Source organism: Morchella sextelata (genome assembly GCF_020137385.1).
Source record: "Morchella sextelata strain SCLS chromosome Unknown scls_17, whole genome shotgun sequence".
In the NCBI taxonomy this organism is placed as follows: Eukaryota; Fungi; Ascomycota; class Pezizomycetes; order Pezizales; family Morchellaceae; genus Morchella; species Morchella sextelata.
Window position 1 is genome coordinate 1,397,062 of NW_025408632.1, and position 21,167 is coordinate 1,418,228.

Here is a 21,167-nt window from a genome sequence, read left to right on the forward strand (position 1 = left end):
AAGCGTACCCACCCTTGGCCAGTGTGTACGAGCTGAGTCTTGTTTCTTACCATTTCGCAAACCCCACATGATATTATTGACTCTCCTAAATCAGTTGTTGGGGCCTATCCAGCGGATAAGCCCGCCGATCATTCCCAGGGTCTCCGGCGAACGCCGAGACCGCCGGCTTCCGTCGGCTCGTGCCAGTTGATAGCTCAACCAAGAGCTACTCTAGATACCCGGTCTGGCGAAGCTGCAGGGGCACTACAACCTAATCTACAACTATCTATGTAGATGCCCGGCATCTAGCCAGATACTTAGTAAACGTGGAAGGGTTTAAATACATACCTGTTGGCTCCCATCCCCCCCGTCTCTTGCTTGCGTCCCGTCTCATTGTAATTGCACAACAAACCTCTCCAGACATAAAATTATACCCAGAGTAAAAATGGCGATACAATCAGTGGTACTAAAGAGGACGATCTACGTCGGGACGTTCATACATTCAGTGTCGCTGGCAGAGCTGCAGGTCCTAACGCGCTCTGCGGTGGCGGTGGACGACGAGTCGGGGAAAATCCTACTGGTGGAGCATCCAGTGCAAGCTAGCATGCTTGAGATGTGGGCGGAAGAGGCTGGTACAACCATCGTGGAGGCTGGGCCAGGGCAGTTCTTCTTTCCCGGCTTAATTGGTAAGATGCAATTCTTCTTCCCTGGACAGCTCGTAGATAGATAACCCAGTAGAGTAGCTGCTAACTAAGCCTCTGTCATTCTAGATACTCATATCCACGCCTCACAATACCCAAACTCCGGGATATTCGGCAAATCGACATTACTCGATTGGCTCAACACATATACCTTCCCCCTCGAAGCTTCCCTCGCGAAACCGTCCAAGGCGCACCGAGTGTACTCCCGCTGCGTAGCCCGGACCCTCTCCCACGGCACTACTACAGCGGCATACTACGCAACGCGCGATGTCACCTCTACAAATATTCTCGCGACCACCTGCCACACCGCCGGGCAGCGCGCCTTCGTTGGACGCTGCTGCATGGACGGCATGGCCCCCGATTACTATCGCGATACCGATGCCGCCACGTCGCTCGCCGATACCATCAAGTGCGCGGAGTTCTGCGCGAAGCTAGATCCCAAGGGCGAGCTCGTACAGAGCATCATCACGCCGAGGTTCGCGCCGAGCTGTAGCCGTGAGCTGATGCGTGGGCTTGGGGAGTTCATGGCACAGAGCGGCCTGCTATGCCAGACGCATATCTCGGAAAATAAGGGCGAGATAGAGTTGGTTGCTAACTTGTTCCCCGAATGTAAGGACTACGCGACCGTATACGACCGTGCTGGGCTGTTGAGCGAGAAGACGGTGTTGGCGCATGCTGTGTATCTTACAGATGATGAGATTGCACTCGTGAAGATGAGGGGCTCGAAGATAAGCCATTGTCCAGTATCGAACGCGGCGTTGACTTCGGGTGCAGCGAAGGTGAGGAGGCTGTTGGATGAGGGCATCGTTGTGGGGTTGGGGACGGATGTGAGTGGGGGATACTCGCCGTCTGTGCTTGAGGCCGCGAGGCAGGCGACAATGACAAGTCGGTTTGTGTCTCTCACGGAGGGCGAGGAGGCAAAGCTGAGCGTGGAAGAAGCGCTATATCTTGCTACAAGAGGAGGCGCGGAGGTCCTGGGGCTGCAAAAGACGGTGGGTGCATTTGAGGTCGGGATGGAGTGGGATGCGCTGTTGGTGGGGTGCACGTTCGTACCTGATGAAGAAGAGTGCGACGAAGATGAGGACCTACTACAGGCGAAACAGACTGTAGGCGGAGGTATGACTCCAGTTGATCTCTTTGGTTGGGAGAATTGGGAGGAAATAGTGGCGAAGTGGTTATATTCGGGCGACGACAGAAATGTGCTGAAGGTGTGGGTTAAAGGACGCAAAGTGCACGAGAAGCCCACGTAGTCTAATTAGATAATCATCGACGAATGTGTAATGTGTATTTACGACTTTGCGTTTTTTTCCTTTTCTTTTTTTTTCTTTTTTGCATTTAAGAAGATGTAAATCTAGAAATCGTATACGCTCCGCTAGAAATGACGATATTGGTGGGCTTTTGGAAGAACGAAATAGGGTATGACCTTGGGAGCTTTAGCTAGCTAGATAGCCATGTGTCAGACCTCGATATGAGAAACCATAGCTATAGGCTTAAGTACTTTAATATTAACCCATGGGCACATCAAACCACACATAAGCCTCATCGAGTTGAAATTTATGTAGGACTGTCTAAAAGCAAGATCTATTTGAATTCCTATCATAGCATCTCAGCTGTAGGAGCGCTTCGATATAGTCTCATTACAGCTCTGTGGATCGACGAAATTGCCTCCAGGGGGTACAAATCCAGAACTCCGAGTGAGATATTGTGACCGTGCACGTAAATGGCTAGAATGGAACATTGTAAGGTAACCACTTTGGGACGTTGAAGCCTTCCAACTGCAACCCAGCCTCAACCGCGGTACTTATCTAGCTGCACACTGAGGAACCCGTACCGAGAAATCGACACGTCATCTACAAAGGAATGCGGAGCGGAAGGCTTTCTTTCGGGTGCATTTGACAGTCTGGGGGAATGCGCTGGGAGATGGGGGGATGAGCATTGAGCACACATGAGCTGCGCAGGGCATCGGGAAATAAGGTTAGAGGAGACAATGCCATGTACTCTGGAGCAGGAAAGTAAAATGCATAAGAGCTCTTACTTCTCTTGCTCATCTTTATCCTCTCCTGGAACTTCCGCATCAGAGGAGTGACAGCAAAGACTCCATATCACCAAGAGTCATATCACCATCACCGTCGATGCAAGTAAACTTGGTTCATGGTACCATTCTTGCCCTGGACGGCACTGGGCACTCGTTGGTACGCCTACTCTGCTCTGCATCTGGATCTACTCGGTTCACGGGTTACTGGAAGGCCTAAGCGCGTTTCTGGCGATTGTAAATACGTATACATAGCATAGGCTACAATACCAGAGTGCCTTCTCTATATACCCCGGGCTGAGATGTCGGAACAAGGTGTAACTGGAACATGGAGGTATTTACCCCCGTTCATTTTATCCCGGTACATAGGATCTACATCCAAGGGCATGACTGGACGACCACTTAACGCCTCAATCCCAAAATAGCCGGTTCCACATCGAGCCGCCTTGAAAGAAATGGCTCTCACGGAGAGTACCCGTATGTATGTACATCTCCCGGAGACGGCTGTACCTCCGTGAACTACATACTTTTGAAGCAAGGAACATGAACTTTCCTGACTCACTTGAGAACCTGAAGGTCTACCTACAAGCTAGACACTCAGCCACTTCTTTTACGACCTATTGGCGCCGAAACGGGCTAGTTCACGCCGAGCCAGCGCGGCGAATCATATGCTATCACTCGTGTTTTAGTCTGTCAGAGAAATCGGGAACTCCCATTAGATACGCGACGCGGATCAGGGCATTTTTAGACCTGAGAGGATCAACGTTTCGAATGGGCTTGAGTTTGAATCTGAAGTATCGAAACCAAGATACTCACAGTCAGTCTATTCAAAGACCATACTCAAGATCGCTCTTCAGGATCGTTTCAGGCTACTGGTGCCTTTAATACCCAATCAGTTAGCTTAATACAATCGAAACCATCCTATCGAATCCTCTGGTACCCCAACGATGATAAGAAACAAAACTTCGATGGTGGTGAGCCGACATATTTCCCCATTTAGCCAGCGACAGTTCTAGAGCCGCAACGGTTCGCGGCACCCCACCCTCTTCGGCAGAGTCAAAGAGTCGAAACGCAAGTTCAAGGCGTCAGACCGAATCATTCCCCCTGTCTGGAAAACTAAAAGAGGGGCAAAATTCGTGAAAAAGGAGGGGTGGGAAACTTTGGTAAACGTGTTCGTCCATTCTCTTCGCATGATAGGCGCCATCTGTTCGTGTCGTGGGAAGGGTGAGAGAAAGAGCTGCAACGCGTCTGCCTGCATGCAGCTTTATCGTAAAAACCTCGCTCGCTGGCCTATTCCCAATGGGATTCTTGCAGGATGCGTAACGTAGGCAGCTCCCATTCGTTCGGATGGTTAGGTGTGGCTGTGGCTAATGAACAACTCAGCGTCGAGGGTTAGATCCGACCAAGGCTAGATTCCTTTTTTCTTTCCTTTTGGGATCGATGATCACGATTACTTGCTTGTATGGGGTAGAGTCTTCTCGAGTATTAGAGGGGATGGGTTTCTCCTCTCTTTTCCTCCCTTTGGTTCAATCATATCAAAATTATAAGTGCATAATTACATACCAATTAAGGAGCTTCGATCTTTTTTTATCACAAAGGAGTCTATCAATCATCTATATCAACTAGCGTGCCCGCCTTTACCTTGCCTGCTTGACAATCCCACGTCCATCAGTAATATATATTCAACATCAGTACGCGCCAAAATGGACTGCAAAACATACCAGCAAACATCCGTATATATCAACCTAAGCAGCCGACAAGAACTCTCTGCACTCTGCCGAACCTGCAATGGCGATTGGGTCCGCTCAACAATAGATCTCAACGGCGTCCTCGGAAATTCAGACGGTATATCATTTCCGGCTCACTCACGTCGACCTTCAGCAGCTTCTAACAAAACCCTCGTCAACGCAGGCACCTTCGACTGGACCTCGATGAATTTTGGCGCCAGCGCCAAAAACGTCGAATTACAGGATGGAAAGGTCCTCAGCGCGAACCTGCAGCGCAAAGATGGCACATGGACAGATAAGCCCGTATGCGTGAACCTGACCGAGCATATTCAAAACCACGACGGCACTCTTTGCCGCGGAGAGAGGGAGGAGAGTGAATCTACCATCTCGCCGGACGTGCGCGAGAAATTGCAGGCTGTAGCTGGACTGATTACAAGCCAACAGTCGGCGATGGACAATGCGGCATTTGAGCTGGATTATTTGGTTACATCGAACCAGCGCTTAGTTCTGCAGGAACTTGAGGTGGCATTCTTGAGGCTGGGGAAGTTGGCGGGTTGTATCAGGGGCGAGTTTGATGAGGAGGTAAAAGATGGCGGTGTGCCGAAATCAAATCCCGACGCGGTATTGAGGCCAATGATTAGGTCGTTTGAGAATGTGGCGACAAGGACGGAGAAGGCGCTAGGATTGGTTGAGAAGATTTATCAGCTTGTAAGTTGTGGCTGTGTTGAAGCTAGTTTGATTTTGGAATCTTGTACTAATTGTTGATGGGATAGGCGAATCAACACCAGATGTCGGGTCTGCCATCACTACAGAGAGATGTCAGCTCATTGAGGGCAGAAATCACTACTGAGGTTGATGGCGTGCAGACAACGCTTTCGGAACTTCAGGAAAAGATTAAGGAGTCTGCTGCCGCAGTAGAGACGAGCCAGGCTCTCCTCAATGAAGCGCAGGCCACCAAAGAGAAGGCGAAGAGCATGGAGACCTTGGTAGGACCCTCTTACCTTTTGATCTATGATAGAAAATAGTGGAACCTTACTAATACATCTAATAGATCAAACTCTCAGGCTGGGTCCTTCTCCCAATCGGCATTGGAATGAACATCGCCAAAGTCGACGGCCCTTTCTGGGATGCCGTCAAAGGCAACGAGGCCAAAATTAAAGAGCTGGAAGAGGATGCCGTAAAGCAACAAACCGAGCTCACCTCCCTCACCCAGAAAGAAGCCGACTACCACGCAACCCTGCATGCGCACGACCATCTCGCCACACAACTCGACACCCTCACCGTCAATATTGTCGCCATTAGTTCGCGTGCCGAGAGCGTACGAGAGACTATTGCCGCTACCAAACGGCTCATGGACGCGCTGACCGAGATGGCTAGGGATCTGGAGGACAAGGGCGCAATGACGGACTACCAGGTATCGAAGAAGGAGTATGCCGCGCATATTGTGTGCTTACTCGATATGGCATTGCCATATTTCTCGGCGGTGGGAGAAGTGGAAAAGATTTTGGTGGAGCTGGAAGAAGGCGATGATGAGAAGGGAAGTGTCAAGGAGGATTTGAAGAACGAGGTGGCGGTGGTGAGGGGGAAGTTGGAGTTGGTGAGATTGTGTGTCTAGATTACTTTTTCCCTTTTCCTTGGACGTTCCTTTTGTGTTGTATAGGCCTTTCTTTTGTATAGCTGGTGTTTTTTGTGTGGGGCGTTTTTGCGTTTTTGCGTTTTTGGACCACTTTTTTTTTTTTTTTTTTTTTTTTTTTTTTTTTTTTTTTTTTTGCTTTTGGCCTTTGGACGGTTATTTGGCTTTTTAGGTTTGGGTTTGTTGAGCTTGACCATGATTGAGCCGACCTGATTTGGGTCGATAACTGCACGTGTTATAGACACAAAATTGGAGTATATATGTATTTTATGGAGTTATGATAGATCATAAATCTCAACATTTGAAGAATATTCACCGTCCATGTCTTAGTGATTCTTCGGGAGTCCAATTTTTTCTCTTTGGATAGCGCAGCGGTGGTTGTAGCACGCAAGGCGGATGAAAATGCTTAAATAAGGGATGCGCAAGCCGAGTGATATTATATGACTAACAACACCCAACTCGGCCGCGGGGAGCAGAATCACAACACCACACAACATCACAGATGAGAGCCAAGCCACCACATCCGGCATCGAATTTTAGGATTTAGATTCCTGCTTTCATCATCTTTGCCAATGCATCTCCGTCACCGCTCCGCACAGGATGGCACGATAAGTGTGATTCAGAACATGACGCACATTGATGCTCAGATCTTTTATGGGCCTGGAAAGTACTTGGGCATCGGCGACCCGTTACAGGGTGTGGGAAGTGCGGTTTCTGCGGCCTTTTTACGAGCCAATCGGCCGAGCCTGATTTGCGGGGCGAGCAGTATGGTGCGCATACTCTTAAAGGTGACACGGCGGTATCTGGAAGTGGAACAATCGTGGCTGCAAGGTGAACTCCAAGGCCAATGAGAGGGCTTATTCCTAGCCACTTTGCTGCATTCCTGCCGCAATTCACTTTTGAGGGGTATAAATGGGTATAATACTGTTCCACTTTGCTCAGTCTTGGCGCCTTTTACATACAAAAATCCGCAACTTCAAACTCTTATAACTTTTTAACTAAAGTAGATATCAAAAATCTGGAAATAAAAACTAAAGTTTATCACGAGTACTACACTTTTTATTTACCGATTTTTTTTAATTTTTTTTTTGGCAAAGTTATAAGCCCTTGACTTTTCGCCCGATTTTCGTCACCTTTAAGAGTGGGCACACCATACAAGGCCATGGCCAAACAACAACAGTACTTAAATCCTCGTCCTCAAGCTTCTACGTAGCTGCCTTATCTTCTTGGTGGTGATGTTGGTGTATGTTCTAAGAGTGCTTTCTGAGCAAGGCAAGGACTCTAGGGCAGGGGTGTACCTACCTACGTTAATCAAGTCACACCTTGTCACTCGAAAGGCTAGCTCCCCGCTAGCAAGCGTTATCTGCCGTAAATCCCCTCGTTTGTCATAACATAACACCCCCACCACTACAACCATTCCTCATTTTGTGAGCAACGAAGCCTGCCGCCCAACTTTTGCACTTTCTGCGAGTGAGGGGTTATGCTGATCTCTAAGTGTATATAGCGCAGGGGTAGGCTTATGGGATACCTACAGTCACTCACGGGGTGAAGGCGGATCCTGTCTGATGGCGGTCAGGGATTTGAGGCCAATAACTGAGTTAACTTTGGGACGCCAAGGGGAAATTACTGCAAACACAACCATCAGACAGGATCCGCCGTCACTAGGTGAGCGACTGTACATGTTGCCTAGGAACCCGGGCCCCCACTTATGGTTGATTCAATCCTTCTTGCGGAAGAATAACCCCGCTGGCCAACTTGGTAGAATGGTCCATAGGCCACCGGGATCAGAGCGTGCCGTTCATCAGAAGAGCCGAATATTGGCGCGCACCATTTAAGAGGTCTCTCTCTTTTAGCGAATAGGATTTTTTTCATCTGTCCAACGGACGCATGCAACGGGGTTGATTACCTCAAGAGGGGGGAGGGGGTAGTAATAATATGGTCTAGCTAATAAAATTGTGGTGGTCACGTGCTCAATAGCATAAATTGTCACCCTATATAACATTCCGGACGCTCTCATTCTCAACCCGAAAGTGATTTGTATATTATCCCATAGAATATGAGACGACTTATCCATCCGCCGTTTCTAGTGGTCTAAAGAAGCCTCTCCGGGGGTGCGGGGATTGGACGTCCGGGCCAACGGGGAGGCCTCACACAACTAGAATTAGTTTTATGAGCGCCCCACTCGGTTACTCTGATATTTAATGGGGCATGTCCCGAGACTTGCAATAGCAAGGCCAGGATTTGAGGGCGAGAATTTGACCTCCTTGACGGACGAAATGGGTCCTCGAGGCAGCAAGATACAAGGGGCAATTGATGACCATATAAATGTGGTGTAATTGTCATCCGAGTTCAATGCGACTCTTTTTCAATAGGTGTTTGCAATCTGTACCACATGGAGCCAAAGACCTTCTAAGCCCGCACGTCTTCTTGCATCGGGCGCCGTGATATTCTTATATCACAGTCTTACCAATTACCAACCCTCGGTCAAGCCCGACGGTGCCGGTCGGCGCATTTATTCCTCCAGAATATTTCAGGCCTTATCTGATTTCAAGAAAAAAAGTAAGTTCTCGGGCATGAACGAAACACACAAGTACTGTCGTTCGCGGGGTATTGACGGACACTGGGTGTTGACGGACAAGCCAAAAGAGAGACAGCCAAGCCCAGTTTTACCTTCGATCAAAAAGCCCCTGTCCGTCAACCCCGTGAACCGTAGGTTTCTTATCTTATCTTATCGTCACAGGGTTAGGGTTAATGTATTTATTTATCTATGTATAGTACCTATTGTACATACATGTAAGTACTTGAACCTCACTACCCTTAGGCGGTAGCCTAGCCAGATTAATCATTACATGTCTACCCGCAGCCCGGTAAGGGATGAAATCGGTCTGACAGCTGCTAAATAATCAACGCCTAGCCTATATCGTAGCACTTCTAGAAGGTGTGGGGAGAGATCCTGGTCCGTAATTTTAGGTGTGCTACATGGTGTGTGTTATGACATGCCCTGAAATCTTACCAGGGAAATTTTAGGTGGTACAGGATGTTGCTCTGTGGATAATTTAAATGGTGGTGAGATTGTTAATATGACACATCTTTGTGTATAATTCGATAGTGTGTACATCTTTGTACTGTATTATATGTAGGTAGGGAAGTCTACACGGTGCCCGTAACACCGAAAGTAAATTTGTGTACAAGATTGTGTAAGAATTGTCCGATTGGATATATCTCCCGAGATGTCGGTACAGTTGCCGATGTGATAGTTCTCTCTCAGTGGTTTCCTTGATGTCGGATGTTTCATAGTAGTCAGGATTGGATAGGTTTCAGTGTCACTCGCCAGGTTTTATCCGGAGGCCTCAATCTGAGCGTTTTGTGCATGCGCATGACGAACTTGTAGAACTTTTGACTTTGCCTTCGAGCTTGAGCTCCGGTTTCGGGTTCGGACGATAATCCATGTAGTGAGGAACTAAGACTACAGATAATTCAAGAGGTCCGATTGTGGTGGTTCTCCGATACCAATTTTTGAAAATGTAAACCGGTGTATACTTATCTGAATATTAGAGTATTATCGAGGTAATTTTGGTTAGTGCCTTGATATTTGGGTATGGATTTGGTATTTATATATGTGATTTCATAGCGAGTCCACACTGATCGACTTGATAACTATTAAACTCCAACCAATTAAGACTTAATCATAATAGCATAAGAACCATCTTCAATTCTCGTGAGAATGAATTTCACTAACTCCTAAGTCCGCCTTGGTTTCGTTGTACTGCATAATGACCGTCGGACTTCGGGCTTCGGCTTCGGCTTCGGCTTCGGCTTCGGCTTTGAGGAATGCCACGGCACCCGTGAAGAGTTCAAGTGATAGAGAAGCGTAGTATGTGGCCATTATTCGCTGTTGAATTTAGGACTGGAGGGGAAGTCATACGATCTGTCAGAGCGGGGTTTTTTTTTTTTTATATCATTTCAATTTCTGTTTCTAGGTACACAATGATCGCGTAAAGTAAAAACTATGGCGTAAAGAAACCTATCCCCTAACCATCGTATAACTCGTCCCCTGGTATAAAGCAAAAGCAAAATTCCAAAATAAAAATATAACAAAAGAAAGATAAACGCATATAACTAACAGTGAACAATTTAGAGGGAGGGCTAGGTGCCTTTCCCTGTGAAATCCTTCTGGCCATTGGCCTCGTGCTCACAGTGAGACTTTGCTAGGACGCGTAAACTATGGGTATTGGGCCCATGATTGGTGTTGTTGACGTAGAGGAGGAGGAGACTGAGCTGAGGGGGGATGAGGTTCCTGAGCCTGATTCGAGTGGTGAGGGTCCCCGGCTGACCGGGTTCTGTCAGAGCGGGGTACATACGTGATTACTATATGTGACTGCTCAATTATATATATAAAGCGACATATCAGCCTACTTACTCCCTCAAGCCCTCAATCAGATCAATACCCACAGGTAAACTCTTACCATAACCAAAATGACACAAGAAACCCCCATCAGTTTCGGTGTGCTCCTTCTCGATGGTCACCAAGTCCTTGACTCAATTGGCCCCATAGACCTCATCCATAATATCACTTCACCCTGGGTCACCCATGTGTGCTCCTCCCCCGCAATCGCTGCAAAAGCTCCACATATCACCTTTCACTTCATCTCTCACAGCCTCTCTCCAATGCAACCCAGCGGTGGGCCTCTCCAGACCCCGACCTGCACCTATACAACCTGTCCCAAACTTGACTACCTTCTTATTCCCGGCCAGGACCCCATTGCCCCGCTTGAACCTAGAGTGAAGGAATTTTTGCTGGAGCGATACGATGAGGTTGAGAGTATCTTGACGGTGTGCACGGGATCGCTGATATTGGCAAAGACTGGGTTGCTGGAGGGTCGATCTGCCATGACAAACAGGGTTTCTTTAGCGATGATGGCGAAGTTGGGCGTTGTGCCAAAGGGAGTAAAATGGCAGGTGAAAGGACGGTGGACAGTGGATGGAAAGGTGTGGAGTAGTGCTGGCATTACGGCGGGAATGGATATGACAGCCGGGTGGATGCTGGAGAGGTTTGATAGGGAGGTTGTCGAGTGGTCATGGGAGTTGGGGGAGTTTGAGCCAAGGCCGAAGGAGTGGGCAAAGTTTGATTATATCCTGGAGGGGATAGAGCTTTAGTGTGCATATGCTGGTAAATGATGATTCTAGTTTAAGCTGCATGTTAACCGGTTTTCCATGTACATACATGTAATGCATTACAAGAATCTCAAATTGGCTCAATATTTACACAACAATATGATCATATAGATGTTTTGTCCTGTTATACCTGTGAATATAACTACATACATCTAGCTAACTAACCTCTTTAATATCAATTAATATTATTTCCCCTCCAAAAACACATTAATACTTCAGCGAGTGATAAACCATGATCCAAATAATTCACCACAGAATACTCAAACCAACATATATCACATGTTAGACCCCGCCCTATAGAAACTAAACAGTCTACTAAAAAATCTTATAGATTAAATATGATAAGTTCAAATTATTCACAGGACAGTACCGTCCTTCACAATTCATCACAAACATTCCTTTTTCCAGTTCTGTTCATGAATGTTCTCATCTCATCTCCAGCCTGACCAGAACTGGCCTTTCCAAAGTCACAACGGCATTCTTGCGTTTTCGCTTATAGACCCGAAACCAAATATTGACCCGGATCGTATCATTGGGAGTTTACTCGTTTTATCGAGGTATCTTGTTGCTGCCGAATGTTCCATGATCCAATTGGACGCCAACTTCGGAATTTCCCGCAAAAAATGGGTTGGTGGGACAGATCAGACAGCTCGGGAAAGCCTTGCAGCAAGCAGCAGCCAGCCCCCCCGCATCGCCAGTACAGAGAAGCTTGATGATAGATACATCATCCTTGCATGCGATTGGTATCGACATCATTGCATCTCCCTTTACTTCAGTCACGAGTAAAGTAAGTCTGTCGTTTCAATAACTGACTTGGTACGTACTGAACTCTACATGGGATTACTATTATTGTCTAGCTTGCTAATCAACACAGCAGACGCGAGGATAACGATAACGACAATAACTATGATGGCCCCACGATATACGTCCGACATCGACGCCGCCCGGTTAACAGTTGTACGGAGCCTTGAGAATATTCAAAAGGCACTTCCCGACAACCGGCGGAGGAGTACTCAGAGCATTTCCGCTGCATTAGCTTTCGAGCTTGGAGGAAACAATAGCGGTAGTAGCACGGTAGTAACACCAATCAGCCGACGGGGGCAGATAGTTGCGAAAGATGACGATGATGCATGGAAGAAGCATCTCCGTCCTAGTGAGATCATGGCGCTTGAGGACCAGCTCGAGGTTTTACAACAGGACATACGGGATCTCAATAATATACACGCGCGACATGTACAGAGCTCGCGACAACAGTGGCGGTACGCTCAAGCTGAGGAAGAACAAGCTTCCCAACGGCACAAGCTCAGGAGGGTTGGTGAAGCTGCCGTGCTACCCCAGGTCAACTGTCAACAATCCACTAGTCCCCCCTCCTCCAGCTCCCCAGACGTGCGGATTCCAACAGCTGACAAAGACACACGGTTGCTTTACCCCTCCTCGAGCTCTTCAAATGGGAAGACCCAAAAGCAGCAACAGAAAAATCAATCAGCAATGGACAGGCGGCCGCCTATGCAGAGACCCGTGAGCTCGAGGGATATTCGCCCCGTTAACACGAAGACAAATTTACATTCGGGGAGTCACCTATCAAAAGCTGCTACAGGTCCCCGATATCAGGCTACTACGCCTGAGGTCATATCACCTACATCATCGGCCAACGTGTCCTCCAGCCTTGTTGAGGAAGTGCAACATTACAACCAATACAATGCAAGGACCGCGAATAGAAGGTCAATAGCTGGCGAGAGCTCAATTGGATCAGAGAGTAGCCATGGAAACCGCCGAAGCTCTATGTCAACTGGGGTAAGACGGCGTAGCATTGGGGAGAGGAAAGTCCGATTTGTCGAAGAAAGTATACGGGGATTTCAAGAACAGACGAAGGGAGTAGCTAGGGAGACGGATAACAGTCGGGTTCAAAATTCATTGTCTAGATCATCATCGTCATCCTCACTGTCTTCTTGCTCATCGATATCTAGGGACGTGACGTCATCTTGGGGAGAAAACAATCCGGGGCTATTTGATACTCATTCACTATCCACCGACGGCGACGGAGAATCATCTTCACGAGCTTCTACAAGCTCTCGGAATCAAATCGACGACACACTGGCCGAAAGTCAATCAACGGTGGAGCTTCAAACACATGGTTCTATTGAAGTTGAAAAGGCGACGATGACAGTGAGTACAAGGGATTTAATAGTGAGATTTTTCTCCAGGAAGAGCAGAGGAAAGGGTTCTACGTCTTCGAGGGGCTCTACGTCATCGAGCGGACAGTCTACGTCCTCAAAGTGGGGTTCTTCATCCTCGAGGAGTAGTGTATCTAAACAGATCAATCCTCCGGTGAGCGGTCCGATAGTGGCTGTGAATGGGGTCAAATCCAGTGCCTTTTCATCTTTCCCAAATCCCGCCAGGAGCAATCTCAATAGTACCTCTCGGCCTCGAGAAAATTCGGCAACGAGCACACCAATCAGAAGCTTATTAAGGAAACACTCGGTGAGCTTGTTGAACAAATTCACTGGGAAGGACGGTAAAGCCACTGTCACACCATTGGGAGTGGTTTCAGAGGGGGCCCTGGCTCAGACTGGGCCGACATGCGTTGTCTGTCTTGAGGAGTTTGACAGAAATTCCGTGATCCAAATTCCCGCAGAATGCTTGCATTCTTATTGCAAAGGGTGCTTAAAAAGTACGTTTTATATCTACCGTTTTCCTAGGGAATCATATTATGCTTCTAGAAAAGAGATGGCTTACATAGTCCGGGTATGGGCTGGCGTCTAGTTCTATTTACCCGTGCTCTGGATGATCCCCACGGCTCATTCCCGGTCAAGTGTTGCGGAACAACCACAATCGACGTCTCCGTGGCGGGTGCTCTATTGGGTGCGAATAAAATTGCGCGTTATAATGAACTGATGCTTGAATACGAAACGGCCGATAAAACCTACTGCTACAACAAGCGTTGCAGCACATTTATCCCGCCAGCAAACATCCAACTGAACGATGCAAAATGTCGAAAATGCCGGCGGGTAACCTGTACGCACTGCAAGAAGGGGAAGCACCGGGGGGTTTGTATCGAGGATCGTGACAGTATGGAGGTACGTATTTATATTTAATCTATATATGTTGCTCCCCTTTCCCGGCATTAATTATCGTGAGGATTATTGATGGATAGGTTTTGGAAGCTGGAAAAAACATTGGATGGGTGCAGTGTCACAGATGTCAACACCTAGTAGAGAAGTCATATGGGTGTGAGCAGTAAGTTTCGTCCTATATGATCCGACTCACCACCTCGTCTAATTATCTGTCCACATCTAGTATTACCTGTCAATGTAAAGCGGAGTTCTGCTATAAATGCGGTAAAGAGTGGAAAATATGTTTGAAGGCACGGACTTGCAGGCTGGAGTAATAAAGACCTGGATGTCACGTCAGGGCCGTCCTGCGAGGTCATGTTTCGATATTTCATTATTTTTTTAATTTTTATTTACTTTTCTCATTATGTCAGGGCCTGATACAAAAGGCATCACCATAGTCGTGTTGTGGGCGACATTCTATGTTTGGGAGTCAATATACATGTAATTAATGTCAACCGTAAGCCAACGATAGATATGTAACTGCTCATGTGTAGCAGTATGTCATTTGGTAGGGTGGTAAGACATCATTCGGGCGGACCTGACCCAAGTTTGCTTTCACTTCAGACCAGGGTTATGATATGAGGTTTCAGCAAAAAAAAAAAAAGAGCTGGGATTATGTTCCCAATCCAATCGGTCCCGCATACCTGGAACTGAGCCTTCTGTTTCTTCTCGAGAGCTTCCATCCACTCCATCTATTCACAACCCTTTGCCCGGTTTCTTCTTCCAAATAAACAGACAAGCGGCGCGGCTCCCTGAATTTCTTTGTTTCTGCGCGTTTTCTTTCCGTCTCTCACTTGTTATTTATTTAATTGGGAGGAAATCAATTCCGTACTTGTACCCAGATGTGACAACTGCCGCGCCGAGAGGAATTGATACCCGACAGACAGGGCAGGGATCAGCTGTATTAAAAACCGTTCCTACCTCACCTCACCTCAACTTTTACTCACAGACCGCTTCACAGCACCACAACCGAGGGATTGGTTCAGCTCCTGCAAGCAAGCAAGAAAGCGTGTGGGTGCATTACTAGTGAAAAACCGCAGCTTCGAGAATATGCTGTTCATGGGCCGGTTCGTTGTGTCGGCCGGCCGGCCAGGTGAATTTGGGACTTCATACCAGGTGTATACATGTAAGAAGTTGGGCTTAATACTCGCCAGCTTGACCACAAGAATCAACCCATTAGCAAGAAGACAAATTCAAAAACCAGTTTTGACTACTGCATTCCGCGCAACTTTTTGTATTGCAATTTCACTTCGCGTGATGAGTATTAAATCGATCGTATTAAATCCCGACTTGATCCATAGCCAGGTAAGAAAAAGCAAACACTACCCCCCCGTCCGTTTAAATCGGTCATGTCAGGAAAAACAAACGCCGAATGCCTAGTTAACCTTTTTGTGACAAAAACGTCTGTCTTGTCTACCAATTCCGGTGGGTGGGTAAACATGTAGTCAGTATGATGATAGCAGTGGTGGTGCTGTTCTTAGTGGTGGTTGTGCAACTTTGAACAAGATTGCTTTGGGGGGGGGGGGGGGGGGAGGGCCGGGGGGTTCCACGGTCCTTTAAATTGGGTTAACGTCCGTAGCAATACCTAGCAGTACCAGAGGAAACACCACACCCCCACACCACATCCCATCGCCCGGGATTTTTCATTTTGGGGAGGGGGGGCACGGGATGAAACATATGTTTCTTCCGTTAAAGGCGAGGTACTTCCTGGTTGTAGTCATTTGTACCTCCCTCTGCGACGACCTCACCTCTTACCGTATCTACCTGGCTAGTTAGTATCCACATCATTGTTGAGTTTCTACCCCCACAATGATTCCTGAGAAATAAAAATAAAAAGACACACACGCTACCAATTGATCGATGGTGAGAAAAAAAGTAGTAGGCAATAAAAAGGAAACAAGATCAGTGGTGCAACGAACCCATTCCAGCCAGGAAGGATAGAAGAACTTCCCTCTATATCCTTCCCCTTTATATGAAGTTCGTCCCGCCCGTACTACCTACCTACCCAGCTACTCCCTGCCGGGGGAGGTGTACGTCTAATAATGACGAGATTGATCATGATAGATAAAACAGGCAGGAAACAACTATCCCAGCTGACCGTGGTGTGCCCTTGTTTCCTTTTGCCCAAGTAAAGCTTCTGGAAGATCCACTGTACGTATGCAGAACGCAGCAGCAAAGCACTCTATCCCTTCGGGGCAAGCTAGGAGTGGTGGTATCGCGCGAGTCACCTCAACCTACCTCCCTACCTCCCCCCCCCCCATACCAACAAGGAACGCGCAGAAATGTCAAAGCGTAGGTGCAGCAGGCATAGAACACCGAACCAACTTGTTGGATTTTTATTCCCGATAGCTTGGTACGGAGGGGGAGGGGGAGGGGGGCATGGAGGGAGGAGCAGCCACTAAAAAAGTAATTTCACGGAGCAAGGTGGGCGCGGTGAAAGTTTTCTCGATTAGGATGAGGGGGGTGGTAACCCTTGGCCGGCCTTGGCTATAAACAAAACTATTTGGAGGGAGGGTTAGGAGAATTATTACGGAACTCCTTTTTTGTCACCTGTGAGAGTAGAGGTCTGATCTAAGAAGTCACTTGATGCGGTCGTTGCGGGTATAGGCGTCGTTCGTCGTGGTCAACGACTTGATCTGTTACTTGAGTACAATGAGCATTTCTTCATGAACCACTAGCCCTCGAGGGGTGATGGTGCGGTTGGCCAGGGCTACTTATGTACATACATACACATACATTCATACATACATATGTACATACATACAAAGAAGCAGACATTCCAACCAACAGACAGGGCAGGCAGACATACAGGGCAGATCCTCCCTCCATATTCGAGCTTCTCCAATGTACCTGTCTGACGTATCAGTTGGACGATCTCACAGCAGAGACCTGAGTGTAGTTAATTTCGGTAGAGATCAAGTGGTAAATAAAATAAAAAAAGAGTCATGGGGGAGAATAGAGCCGCAATAAAAATTCGGCGATTGGTAGGAGGGAAGGAGGATTAAGGGAGAATGGGGAGGGTAGAGAGGTCTGAGGCCCACACCACCACCTCCTTCCATGCTGACACTCACCTCACTTAATACCCCTTCGATCCAGCTTTGCCTCAGAGTAGATATATAATACGAGGACCGTCCCTCGCTCCCAGGTCCTGCTTTCTCATTCAGTATCCGATTCCTGATCACACTGCAAACAGAGTTTCAAGACAATTAAGACAAGAGCGATTCTTTTGATTCCTCCTACTACTGCTACTACTGTCACTACTACTACCACTACCACTACTACTGCGCATTGATCATCAATCCTACCTATTACCACTACCTTCCCAAATAAATCTTTCAAAATTAAGTCCAAAAAAATGGCCGTTCCTGGTTACTGCCACCACAGCTTTAAAATCATCAAGAGCGAAAACACACTCCTACTCTGGCGCTGTGGAATGTGCGCATCAGGACCTCACTGGTTTGTGTTTGAGTGTAAATACTGCAAGCTCAAGACCTGCCGTCCATGTACCTATAACGCTTAAGGCCTATTCCGTACCTCCGAGTCGATGGATATCAATAGTGGATCCAGATGGATATTGGGGAGGGGAAAGACATCAGCGGCAATGAGAGAAGGAGAAAGAGATACTAGGAAAGATAAAACACATAATGGCAGTGGAATCGGGATTCGGGGTTGAGTTCGACATCTCGGAGGTGCGTTTTTGCGATACTTGTGGATTTTTCGACAAGATAATGGGTTAGTACACATTGGGGTTGGTCTAGCGGGGAGGCCGGGGATGATGCATGGGATGGTTCAACGGTTCTGTATTATTATTATTCCTATCTGGGAAACGGCGTTCATTATTATTATTGTTGTTGTGTTGTTTCTTTTGTAATAACCGTTGAGTCGACTGATTGATGGGTTATTCACTTTTCTTTAAATTCTTACGGGACGATAACCAAGGTATTATTAGAATCTTTTGGGTGGGTCATGGATCATATGGGGGCATGATAGGGCGCCTTTGGGAGGGAGAGCTTTGAGTTTTTTTTCTTTCTTTTCATTCCTTTTTGTCTTATTCTTTTGGGTTCGGTCTGTATACTAGATTTATCTTTTCCCCCCTCATCAGCTCAATTAGTTGGCAAAACATCTCTTTTTATCCGGCCAGTCTGATAGCTCTCATTTACGCCCTGGGCAAAAATCTATTTGTCATATAACTACATGTAGATCCATGTGGTGGATAAGCACTATAAAAGCAAACATCACTCTAAAAACGCGCTATAGAATCGTAAATGTCTGGAGTAGTCTCAATTCTCATGATAACCGCATGGACCGATGGAGGCCGAGGAGTGATATTCCAGGTTTCTATCGCCTGCATAGTACGTCTTGAAGTACTTGCATACAATATCATGCTGTGACCCGGCAGAAGCATCTATGGTTCCTCCCCAACGGCATGGTCGAGAACATGTATGGAGCTTTGTAAATCACATACCATCCCTAGGGTAATGATATCCTCGCATTTTATCCATCAACTATCAGTGCTAGTGAACTTAAGACTAATGACTAGTTCGCTCACTATTGAACATTGTGCCCTTAGCCACATCCTACAGTACATTAAGGATTCCTGCAACCTAGTCCCACCACAGCTTTCAACGTCTGCTTTTGTTAGCCATTGGCGGTCAAGGCTAACTTATAGGTTGGTAGGGCGTCTATCTTGTCCTAGACGAAATCAAGAGCACTAATCCGTCTTTCTATGCATACATGTAGCACCTTAATCGTTCTTGAACTGACGTGCTTCTCGAACGTTAAAAATTCCGTTCCTGACCAGAAAAGGCAGCAGTCCTAGCTCCGTCTGACAACTCACCGGTCTTCCGCGCATCTCGTGTTACCAGCAGTCCAGACCACCTATTGACAACACACAAGCAGACCTCCGAAGAGCGACATGGAAATTATCTTGACAGCCGCATCGTAAACAATGAGTTCAAAACATCTCTCCGATGGAGATAGCTTCAATAACCTCTTCCCCTTGATTGTGTTTGGGCTGGCCCTCCATAAGTTTCAAACAATGTTTCAGAAGCCAGTAGTGTGTCATTGTGGTGAGCGTCTTTTCACACCGCAATAAGTCTTGACACGTCTTCGTCTCCAAAAATTTCTCCCCAGGCCTCGCATCCAGAAATAAATTCCGATCCCAAACCCTTGGTTAGGCTGAAGATCTCCACTCATCATCTGCGGACGGGTACTATATGACACGTCTTTGGCGTCCTGCATCTTCCCAGATTGAGGTGCGCAAACACCTGTTCATCCCGATAACTTCGCATGAGTATAAAGCTCCATCCTTTCACGTATTCTTCATTGGTTCAGCCCAGGAATCTCTGTGTGTACATCCCGGATATCATGCTGAAAATGTCTGGTGAATCAATAAAGGCATCCCTTGCACGTCTGTTTGCGTTACTTTGGTCATTCGGATGTGTTAGATGGGTCGCGTTCCCCAAGGGATTAGATTACTTTGATGCCATATTTCCATTGGGGAAAGTAGAAGCCTAGTCTGCACAACATCCTGCATGTCGGAAAAATCAGAATCTGGGGACCCCACCTCTTCAACATCTAATTCTGAAACATCTCACGATTTCACGGGGGAGGCGGTTTCCGATTACCCCTTCACTCGATTCGGCTTTGTACCTAGCTCCAGTTTTTTTTTTTCATGTATATGGCTTATTTAGTACCCAATGAGAGCACGGGGAAATTTTTCTTTCTTGGCGTTGAGCAACCACTAAGGACAATATATCAAACTCCGCTGGATGACATTCAATAGATATCGCCAAAACCGCACGGCTCTGCCAACCCGGTTTTGACACGACTGCGGTTGTATGTATATATAGCTGAGCTTGGTGATAAAATATAGCGAGGAAAGAATTTCCGTGGTTCGGCTTTGGTTGCGGGTAAGTGAGAATGTGCTTGATGGAGTTGAGTTTGCATGACCCTGTCGCTGAAGGATCCTCGGGGAAACACATCAAATGCAGGTCGCGATTCCGCATACGGATTGGTGTAGATTTTGTTGTTGAAGATCGGTAAAATTCTAAATTGCACGCAAATGACGGGCAGATAAGCAAGATGGCTCTGAGCAGAGGATAATCAGGTAAATTCTTCTGCTTCAAATGTACGGGGACACACGTACTAAGGTCTCGCCGTTTGATTTTGATTGCGTGGGCCTCGCCCCCCATCGACATCATCATGTTCCATGCATCGATGCTTAGGGGGGAATAACTGGGCAGCAGCCGAACTTCAATTCAAAAGGGAGGAAGCATATGTATCTTGGTCCGGGCCGAAGGACGTGGCCGACTCGCCGTTATATATCAGCGCCAATACCGGAAAGTGTATGATATTTAACCAATTAGGTAGAATGCAACGGCAGCACACCTCTAGACTAAATTCATCAAATTCAAATATCAGTGACTAGCTTTATCGTCAGTTCATTTCTCTGACTTCCCCGTCTGAATCACAACCACAATCTTGATACTCCATCAACTTCATGAGATATCACTCGTCAGGCTAAAGTTGAAATACATGAGACTTGTCACTTTTTAAAAATCAGTCTGTATCCTACCAGCAGACTTAGACAACAAAGCCATAGGAATAGAAGCTGCTAGACCTGTGCTCCAACCGGTACCAATAATATGTCGTAAAGTGAAAGCGTTGTCACCTACAAATGTCCATTTTCCCTCCCGGGATCCGCCAGCTGCGGTCAAATGGCCGAGGACCAGCATTTTGATTTTGCCACAGATTTCTTTTTTATGAAAGCACATTAACCCTCTATTATAGACTCGACGGGACTAA

At 47.1% G+C, this 21,167-nt stretch overlaps 5 protein-coding genes across 5 annotated transcripts; 4 read left to right on the plus strand and 1 right to left on the minus strand.

Moving 5' to 3' along the window:
- Positions 1–424: 424 nt before the first annotated feature.
- Positions 425–1,930, plus strand: H6S33_004465 (uncharacterized protein; the record flags this gene model as incomplete). The annotated part of the gene is made up of 2 exons (XM_044835829.1): positions 425–665; positions 750–1,930. 2 exons carry the CDS (start codon positions 425–427, stop codon positions 1,928–1,930), a joined length of 1,422 nt encoding a protein of 473 aa, XP_044691203.1.
- Positions 1,931–4,415: 2,485 nt separating this feature from the next.
- Positions 4,416–6,054, plus strand: H6S33_004466 (uncharacterized protein; the record flags this gene model as incomplete). The annotated part of the gene is made up of 4 exons (XM_044835830.1): positions 4,416–4,557; positions 4,624–5,147; positions 5,213–5,425; positions 5,491–6,054. The coding sequence occupies 4 exons, from the start codon at positions 4,416–4,418 to the stop codon at positions 6,052–6,054; spliced, it is 1,443 nt and encodes a 480-aa protein (XP_044691204.1).
- Positions 6,055–9,781: 3,727 nt separating this feature from the next.
- On the minus strand, positions 9,782–9,958 carry H6S33_004467 (uncharacterized protein; the record flags this gene model as incomplete). Its single annotated transcript, XM_044835831.1, has 1 exon — positions 9,782–9,958. The coding sequence occupies one exon, from the start codon at positions 9,956–9,958 to the stop codon at positions 9,782–9,784; it is 177 nt and encodes a 58-aa protein (XP_044691205.1).
- A 590-nt stretch (positions 9,959–10,548) lies between these two features.
- On the plus strand, positions 10,549–11,229 carry H6S33_004468 (uncharacterized protein; the record flags this gene model as incomplete). The annotated part of the gene is made up of 1 exon (XM_044835832.1): positions 10,549–11,229. One exon carries the CDS (start codon positions 10,549–10,551, stop codon positions 11,227–11,229), a length of 681 nt encoding a protein of 226 aa, XP_044691206.1.
- A 924-nt stretch (positions 11,230–12,153) lies between these two features.
- H6S33_004469 (uncharacterized protein) lies at positions 12,154–14,635 on the plus strand (the record flags this gene model as incomplete). Its single annotated transcript, XM_044835833.1, has 6 exons — positions 12,154–13,163; positions 13,215–13,918; positions 14,011–14,255; positions 14,318–14,324; positions 14,412–14,484; positions 14,545–14,635. 6 exons carry the CDS (start codon positions 12,154–12,156, stop codon positions 14,633–14,635), a joined length of 2,130 nt encoding a protein of 709 aa, XP_044691207.1.
- Between the last annotated feature and the right edge of the window lie 6,532 nt (positions 14,636–21,167).